Source organism: Antrostomus carolinensis, unplaced genomic scaffold, assembly GCF_000700745.2.
Source record: "Antrostomus carolinensis isolate BGI_N321 unplaced genomic scaffold, ASM70074v2 scaffold19539, whole genome shotgun sequence".
Lineage (NCBI taxonomy): Eukaryota > Metazoa > Chordata > Aves > Caprimulgiformes > Caprimulgidae > Antrostomus > Antrostomus carolinensis.
This window is the reverse complement of record NW_010338098.1, coordinates 19,438-29,055: the sequence shown is the minus strand read 5'-3', so window position 1 is coordinate 29,055 and position 9,618 is coordinate 19,438. Positions and strand designations below refer to the sequence as shown.

Here is a 9,618-nt window from a genome sequence, read left to right as displayed (position 1 = left end):
GGCCGCCTGCTCAGGCTGCCCTGAGCTCAGGTGCGCTCTCGGGCCTCGCAGGGGCTTCCGCAGGTGCAGAGAGTTTTGCCTGATGTAGCTGATGGGAAATGTGTCTGACCAGGCTTTGGGCTTCCTGAGGCGCGGCTGTTCGCTGGTGTGCGCACGTTTCTCGTCATTCTTTTATCTCCGGAGCTTAAAGTCCTATTTAAATACGATGTCCTGGTGGTGAAGGGGCGATTAACCCGTATTTGCTGTGGCCGTACCGATGCAGTGTCGGTGTGTCCATTCACCTGCTGGTGTCCGAGGTAGCAGCAGCTCATCACACACAGTACCTGCATCCACAGCTGGCCTGTGTAGGAATCACGGAGAAGAACATGGGAGCGGTTCCGTATTGATACGGTGTCACGTATACATTGCTCTTGCAGAGTTCCTGAATTATTACTAAACCTACTGTACTTGATGAAGTTTTGTTTGCCTTGCAATGAGGTTTTAAGGCCTAATAGATATTTTTTACGTGCCCTCTTGTTCCTGCTCGCAGCTGCAATTTGCACATCCTGTAGATCTCTTTCAGAACTTGTTGATGGGCAAGCATCTTGAAAGTCAATTACTTGAATCATTTTTTTTTCCTCTTTAGATGACAATCAAAACAAAAACAATGAAAAGAAAGAGAAAAAAATGGTTTCCCAGAAGCCCCATGGTACCATAGAATATACTGTAAGTATTGGTGTGTACTTTGTTCATGTCTGCTTTTTGAAAATGGAGTTGTTGAGGTGGAGAGGGGAGCCAGTGGCATAAAACTGAAATTACTAAGTGAATACTGGCTGCAGTTTGTACCTATCTCAATAGAGATTGCTCCAAATATCATTGTGTGGGAAGAGCTAAGCTCATGTCCTGACCTCTGCTCAACCCAGGTCCTCTGCCCCTTCTCACAGCTGTCAATTCTATTTTTATTTCAGCACCATGGCTCTTTAGTAATCAGTTTTGTTACTCTGAAAAATACTGCCATTGCAGACTGTTGCTTAGGTCATTGAGTGGTTGCCCTGTGCTTGGTCCTGAAATGAGGCAGGACCTCTTTAAGCTGGAGTAGGGTGGCGGTGTGCTGCTGCAGTGGCTTGGAGGGCTTACTCTGTCCAGAACGTCTCTGTGTGAGCCAGCCAGGTCCCTGAACCCCACTCTCCATCACACAGAGCAACTGTGGAAGCTGAGTGTCCCAGCTGGCAACAGCACAAATGCCTGACGAGCTGCATCTGCTGAAGGTGTAGTGAACTCTCCAATGTGTCTATTCCCCATTTGCCAGACCAGTTCTAAATACAGGTGGTGCTGCTTTAAAGTTTTATGAGAAGAGGAGAGGAACCTCTGTAACCTCTCTACTTCATCCACTGTATAGTATAATATTTTTTTCTTTTTATTGACACTGGCTTATCACATCAGCTATTAAACAGAGGGTGTTGAGATCATCAAATCTATTCCCTGCAAACAGTCTGTTAGATTGCTTTAGTTCAACTGGTGTGCTGAATGTGTTCACTATGGTATCTTAAGATTCAACTCTTTCTTCAGGCAGGAAATCAGGACACCATAAACAGCATAGCATTAAAGTTTAACATCACCCCAAACAAGCTTGTGGAGCTCAATAAGCTTTTCACGCATACGATTGTGCCAGGCCAGGTAAATATTCTATGGTTTTTTTTAATACATGTAACCTGATTATTTGCTATGTATTTAAAAGCTTTTTACTGCTTTCACATATCTTTTAGGTACTTGGATACAAGGATAATGGACTGTAATTTAAATCCCTCAAAGCGGAACTCGCTAGATCATTGCCTGGATTGAGGGGTGGGGAGCTTTGTAATTGCCATATCTGACTTTTGTTATTTATTTGCTGTCACTAAAGCTTAAAGATGGCTCTGAAGCTCGAGAGAGTAATGTAGCTGTTGCAAGGGAGTCAGATTCTTGGAGAGCCTAGATAAATATAATACATTAAAGAATTGGAGAGTTAGATACAGTAATTGAAATGGCTCTTTGCCATTATGTTGGGGATGAGTCAGTCTACTGTGAGATGAGAAATAAATGGAGATAGGCTGTTTTGGGAGAGTCAGGTAACGGAAATGCAAATATGAAGGGTAACATCTGGTTCATGAATAGCAGATCTCTACTTCTGCTTCATGGATGTGAAGAGATTGAAGTGTCCTGAGTTGCAGATGGGGAAACTGAGGCACAAAGAGATGGCGTGACTTGCCTAAGAATACCCAGCAGGCAAAAGCTGGGATAAGCAAAATGGTTTTATTTTTTCTGAACATTTTTAGTTTAAAACTAACGGTGAACATTTTTTTAACTTTAGAAGTATCTTTCTTTGCTCTGACACTTGCAGCAGTTGACTCTGTGTTTTTATTTGGGGTGGAGGTCCAAAGCTGTACTGTAATTTTAGTATTGCTGTACTAAAAATCTGGGACATTCACTGTGAGGGAATATGAAAATTCAAACAAAGTATCATGTTTTTATGTACACTTATATTAGTGTAAGGGTTGTTTGTTTTTTTTCTTTTAAATGCAATACATGATGCTAAAATACTGGTTCATATAAAGAATTTTTTCTTAAATTTGGAGATGCAAGTATGTATTTGGAAATAGACAAGCTATAGCAAAGTGTTATAAACTTCTAGCACTAAAAATCCCCCATCTTCAGCAATGGCCTTCTCTTTGGATCAGAGTTTGCTATTACAACTTCATGACCGCTAACAGTTGATTTAGTGTTACTTATTTTGTAGTTACAATAGTTGCAAGGCAACCTGAGATTGTAACTTTGAGGGGAAAAAAAGCAGGTTCTCATCCTGTGGAAAATGTTTTATTTTCTTGCCTGTGCTGCAGAACAAAATGTAGAGCTAGACCCTGTAATTAGTTTGACCTGCACGTGCCCCGCCATCACCACCTGTGAAGAAGGACTCTAGAATAAGTAGTTGTGAGGAGTGCATTGCAGTCACTAGTGATCAATATTGGGTTGTCTTTCTAGCAGAACAGAGTATTTATAGTGAATAACTTTTTGAAGCTTCTGTCTTACTGTTGTGACAAATGTGTTTGTGTTTAGATTCTCTTTGTGCCAGAAACAAGCGCTGCAAGGTTGTCATCTTTCAGTCCTGGTGCTCCCGTTTCTCCTTCATCGTCAGATGCCGAATATGATAAACTCCCTGTAAGTCAAACATCGATTCACTGGTCTTAAACTGTTCACAAAACAATTTCTGATTCTGAAGCTGAGATTCAAGGCTGTGTCAATAGCAGTTTTTTGAGGTTACAGTTCAGACCCTGTGTGTAGTGTATTGAGTAACACTAATTCCAACTTGCTGTACAACAAAATTTACCATCTCTTTAAAATATTCCAAATTAAGGGAATTCTGTCTGAATGTAGAAACCCGGTACAAGTTCACTTGGGCCCACAGTCTATCAAAGCAGTTGAAAATGGTGTCATGTATAGTTTTTAAAGAATAGAAAGTTAAACATGAGGAATTATTTAATGTTTCACCCTGAGATTTCTATGCTGCTCTGCAATTGAGAGCCTGGATCCTGCGCTGGGATCCTTGGACACCGAGGCTGTTAGTTTTGTCTGTGCAGTCAGTTCCTTTCTAGTTAAGCATATTATGGTGGTACCCATATAGAGACTTGTCTGGAAGACTGCTGAATTTAATCTTTGTGAAAGGCCTTGGCATAGCTGATCCTTCGTTTTCCTTAGAAGGATGATTTGCCATGATGATTTTAGATAGCAGTTTTGGGGAGTTTAGCGGTCCACCTGCTGATGTTAAAGCAGTTAGACATTTCGAATCCATAACTAAGGAAGAGGAAAGGGGAGAGAAGCCTGCAGTCCATAACTGTGTGTCACCTTAGTCTTAGACCTCTGTGCCACCTGCACGGGGAGTCACACCAGTGCGCTGTGTGCAGAGGTCTTCAGTGTAGGTGCAGTGGCGGGACTGGCCCTCTCTTAAGGCGGTGAGCTGTCTTTCCTTGTCATTTTTTAATTTCTTGCATGTTATTTGTATGGAGATTTTTTGTACTGTCATGAGATTTTCCTTCCATACAGAATACTGTGGGAATTGTACATGCATACATACCTGACTGCCACTTTTCTTCCTTAAGCAAAAGGAAAATAACCCAGCCTTTTAGTTACCCAGAATCTAAAGTTATATTATTCTAGTCTTGTTGCTCTACACCGATCTCTTTTCTCTTTTCTCTTTTCTCTTTTCTCCTTTCTCCTTTCTCCTTTCTCCTTTCTCCTTTCTCCTTTCTCCTTTCTCCTTTCTCCTTTCTCCTTTCTCCTTTCTCCTTTCTCCTTTCTCCTTTCTCCTTTCCTTTCAGGATGCTGATTTGGCAAGAAAGGCCTTCAAACCAGTTGAGAGAGTCCTGTCCTCTACTTCAGAAGAGGATGAACCTGTGGTTGTCAAATTTTTAAAAATGAATTGTCGTTACTTCACAGATGGTAAGGTAGGTGGAACACGGCTCTTGGGCATTGTTGGAGATTCTTTAAAAGCAAAACCTGTTTGGATAAGTGAAAGATGAATACTGGGGGAGGCAACTGTGCTCCGTGTTCGTAAAGGACGTAAATGTTATGGTGGCTTTAACTATCACTGCTGTATTTATTGGTGCTGTGGTAACTATGCTGTATCGTTTTGTTCTTCACACTGTTCAATCTGTTATGATAATTGCTTTATGAAAGAATAGCTCTTCTGCACATCTTCATTCCCTCACCACGCCTTACCAGAGTTATCTGTTCAGGAGTGTTTTACTGGGTACACAGAGAAAACTGCACTTCAGAGTTACGACGTGTCAGGTTTAGTTGTCCAGTTCCATCAAATTGTGCAACAGCTTTATAAAATGAGCACATTCCTATCTATTTCATTTATGACTTCAAGCTAAATTTTAACTGTTTCCAGAGCAGTGTTTCCAAATATGTTCATGTTGCCTCTGCACTCGCTAGTGTCATACAAACACGTATTAATACAAAGATAAATATTGCATGATACAACCTTTTTTTTCTTGCAAGTGTTCTTGTAATGTACGTGTTCGGACTGGGGCTGCAACCCTAAATTTTACAGCAGGTGTTTTAGAAGCAAAGGCACATGGCTTGGGCAGTATTTTAACCCTCTTTTCTTCTCCAGGTTGCAAGACACTGTCATCCTGAACTGTCTACTTTGATATATCTACTCTTGTTGACTCTGGTTTCAGTTAGCTGTCTGCATGTTTGAGTTTTCCAGTTCTCTGGAATTTATAACACTAGGGATGCTAACCATTGTAGTTTAAATATATTTTTTCCTTAGTCCTGACTTTTGTAAGATGGATGTGTTTACACCTACAGTTTTTGGCTTCTTTTCTCACTGAGCAGATGTAGACTGTATTTAACCAGGCTGCAATTTTTCAGTCTGCTATTTTGTAGAAAGTAATTGGGGGCTACTTGACGTCTGGCATGTAAATTAGGGCAGTACTGTTGCTTTGTTATGTGATGTGTGCTAGGTGCAGAGGATACAGATTGCCAATTTTATGGCTGCAGGACTGAAAAAGTAATTTGCAGTCAGAACAATCAAAAGTGGGATGGCTTCTTTGCCAGTGTAGCTAAAATCCCTGGTTGCCGTGGTTTCTGCAGTGGCTAGGTGGGAAGTACAGCCTGCTGAGGTATTGCTCTTCTGGCTAAATTGAGTTACTTACCTGTGGGAGAAGCCTTTGCACTTGATTTTGATTCTTTCATCCAAACACAAACCAGGCATGTGTACATGAGTCATGTAGAAGACAGGAAATATGTAAGGACTTTGCTTTACAAAGGAGCAGGCACACATGTACTCACCAGTGCCAAGCCATCAACTTCACATCTCCCCGACTTAACAAAACAAAATAAAAACAAAAAACACCAAAACAAAAAACCAAACAAAAACCAACAAACCAAGGTTGTGGTCCTTTACCTGCCTATTTGTTAGCTTTCCTTGGCTTGCCTTGCAGATGACCTTGGATAATTAATAGTATCTGCAGTGTAGATTTGTGGCTCCTCTTTGTCAGATGTCATGATTTACACTCGGCTTCTGAGTTGGTCTGTTGAATTTTGTAGCTTGTCTGGAAGAGAGGGTACAGGACCAAGCCATTTGGAAATCTCCTTTCTGTTGAATCCATGGCTAGAGCATGTTTTGAAGAATGAAATGTCTTCTACAGCTGTGCAAAATATGTTTGGATCAGTGGTAGCAGCTGCTTCTAGATCAGGGAGAAGCTGTTTCATGTCAGGTCCTTATATATAGAAACCTTTTGCATGTACCTCTGGGAGAGTAGATCAAGGAGATCTGTAATGTAGCTTAGCATAGTAACCTTGACATTTCCATGAGTAAGACTGCCTTCAGGTATGCTGGTTGCATATAAATTCATCTGTTGTATGAAGGTGGATGCATCCAGAATAAAGTAGTGGAACTTTATTTTTTTTTTTTTTTTTAATTCTCTAACCTGTTTTGAGTAACAATCTGCAGTTTTAGCTTCTACCAGCCAGCACCGAAAGTTGAATAGTTCAGATATTTTTGCTTATCAGCCAGGAACTTGGGTGTCACTAAGCAATCTTTTTCTTTACTTACAATGTCTGACTTGATGCAATTTGAAAACAAAATGTTTTTTTAGCAAGCATTGCACGATGGGGCATAAAGAGGCAGGAGAGAGGTTTTTCTTTTTAGGATAGTAGCCTAAAATCCAATACCAAATGATAAGTGAATGACATGTGATGTGCTAACTCTTCCTTCTCCTGTTTTAGGGTGTAGTTGGAGGAGTCATGATAGTAACTCCAAACAATATCATGTTTGACCCACATAAGTCTGATCCTCTGGTAATTGAGAATGGCTGTGAAGAATATGGGCTCATCTGCCCCATGGAGGAGGTTGTCTCAATAGCTCTCTACAATGACATCTCTCACATGAAGATTAAAGACGCATTGCCATCGTAAGGAGTGTTCTTCCCTGAACTTATGTTTACAGTTTTTCAGTGAGGGTCATGGAATAAGACAGGGGGAGTGGAGGGGAAGAGTTTTAGTGCAGCAGAATAAAACAAATAGGGAAGGAAAATGCCAGCAAAGGAATGATTCACTTGTATTGTTCTTCTGCTTTCTTTTTAGACACTTCAGTAGCAGTAAAGAGAAATGGCTCAGGAATATAAGAACCAAAGTGCAAAGGAGACCAGTAAAAAGCAGTAGTTAAAAGAACTGGTGACATGGCATGGTTGGGCTCTTGCACTGACCTGTCTCTGGGGTTATTTCACTGGTAGTGAAGAGGGTTAGATTTGGACCATTTGTCAATGCACTGGAGTGTGTCCAGAGAAGGGCAATGAAGCTGGTGAAGGGTCTGGAAGTCTTATGAGGAGCGGCTGAGGGAACTGGGGTTGTTTAGCCTGGAGACATGGAGGCTGGGGGGAGACCTTATCACTGCCTACAGGGACCTGAAAGGAGGTTGTAGGGAGGCAGGTGTGTGTCTTTTCTCCCAAGTAACAAGTGATATGACAAGAGGAAATGGCCTCAAGTTGCACCAAGGGAGGTACAGATTGGATATTAGGAAAAATTTCTTCACTGAAAGGTTATCAGGCACTGGAACGGGCCACTCAGGGAAGTGGTGGAGTCACCATCCCTGGAGGTATTTAAAAGATGGTTAGATGGGGTGCTGAGAGATACAGTTTACTAGTGGACAGGTGTGGTTGGACTCAGTGGTCTCAAAGGGCTTTTCCAACCAAACAATTCTATGATCCTGTGTTCCGAGACGAATACTTAAAACTTTTGAAGATAACAGCACCTTAACTGCCATCCTCAGTACTTACAGAAATACCAGTCTGTGGAATACTTCCACTTCGGAACCAGAGATGCATTGGATAGTTCTCATGTATAATACATAACAGACTTTCTGGGCTGGACTACTTTCATTCGTGCACACTCTGGGCACCGCTTATGTATTTGTTCTAAGCGAGGCTTTGTCCTTAGGCAGCTCATTGGTGAAATTCATCTACTTCCCCCCATTTTCTCATTTCAATAAAATCTTTCCAGATACTTGTTATGCTCATTACTAAAGTGTCTAGTAACATTTTAGTAGGTTTTAAGTGTTGAGAATCTTGTGTTCTCCTTCACTTCAGACTCTTTAGCAGTAACGAAGAGCTCAAGTTGTATGCTCTTGAGTTTTTAAGAATCTTCCATTTCAAAATGTTTTATGACTGTCCTGCTTTAAAAGAAATCTTTGGGGAAGTCTGCATCCAAACAGTACCTTAGAGTAATGGAGAAAAATAAAAGGAGAAACCCCAACTCTGTTGCCTGTTACTGTTTTGCTGTAAACATGTTCAAACAGGGTCCGGCTTGTCTCCTCCTTGCTTTCTTCTCAAAAATACATTTGTACTGACTAGGGAAGCATGGATGGTTGTAGGGGTTGACTCATTGTTAGGTGTGGGAAATGACAATATTAATATGGTATGAATGAAATTCCAGCAGCTAAATACATATCCTGTGGGCTTCTGGTTACTGAACTTCTGATGACTTGCACATTGTTACTACATGTGTATCATTTCTTCACCCATGTGGCGTATTCTGCCAAGTGGTTTACTTACTTTATTTTGGTATTATCCTTTCCACATTTTTCTCCATTTTCTTTAAAGTCACTTATTTCCACCAATGTGTGTTTATTTTGGAGAGAGTAATTTTTCATTGAGTTTCATAGCTTAAGTTGGTATATTATTTATTTTTTCTTTTCCGTTTTTTTCTGTTTTCATTTTGCTTTTAACATCCTATGTACATCCATCATTTTCCCTGACAGTGACATACCAAAGGATCTTTGTCCTCTGTACAGGCCAGGAGAATGGGAAGACCTATCGTCTGAGAAAGATATCAATCCTTTCAGCAAATTCAAATCCCTTAACAAGGAAAAGAGGCAGCAGAATGGAGATCCATCCCTTGCTCTGGGTGCCAAAGAGATAAAGCCTTCAAATAAAGAAAAGTCTGCTGATTTTGAAGTTCTTCAGTCATCTGAGAGTACAGGCTCAATCAAGTCAAAGTCACTGGAGTTTCCCAACAACATCACTGGCACTGAACATTTGGAAAAGTTTGCTGTGGATCCATGTGCCAAGGACACTTCTGGGGAAAAAAATGCTTCAGACATCAAAACCAAAGAAAAATCCCTTTTGGGAGAAGGAGACTTCAGTGAGCTGGAAAAGACGTCATCTCGTATGGATAGAAGGTTGGACAGGAAAATCTCAGTAATGGAAGGCTTGCTGGCTGACCCCAGGGAGTTGGGGAGAACTAAGCAGCAGGTAACCAAACCCACTACAGAAGTCCAGGAGCACTTGACAGTTGATTCCTTGGAAAAAAAGGACAGTGTTGAACCTAAAGCTGACTTAGACTTAGAGCTGTGTGAAAAGCAAGATGTTATTCCAGAAGTAAACAAATGTGTCAGTTCCCCGACAGGTAAGGTGGAGACTGCATTGGACACTAAGAAAGAGCTAGAGAAAGATAAACTTATTGAATTTTACCTCAATAAAGATGGGAATGGGTCTCAGTCATCTGAAGACTTACACAAGGCTGAAATCCAGAAAGGTGAAAACAATAAAGCAATTGGCATAGACCTTACACTTAGCTGTTCAAAGCCCCAAGCTAATG

The 9,618-nt window shown here is 41.0% G+C and overlaps 1 protein-coding gene across 1 annotated transcript in view; it reads left to right on the top strand.

The window, feature by feature from the left end:
- Positions 1-624: 624 nt before the first annotated feature.
- The window catches only part of LOC104530725 (nuclear receptor coactivator 7), a 26,047-nt gene continuing 17,053 nt past the window's right edge, over positions 625-9,618 (top strand). Inside the window, 7 exon segments of the mRNA XM_029086853.1 lie at positions 625-705; positions 1,549-1,656; positions 3,073-3,174; positions 4,332-4,457; positions 6,751-6,935; positions 8,813-9,613; positions 9,615-9,618. The exon segment at positions 9,615-9,618 is cut by the window's right edge and continues 211 nt beyond it. Coding sequence (XP_028942686.1) covers positions 667-705; positions 1,549-1,656; positions 3,073-3,174; positions 4,332-4,457; positions 6,751-6,935; positions 8,813-9,613; positions 9,615-9,618 — 1,365 coding nt within the window. The 5' untranslated portion in view covers positions 625-666.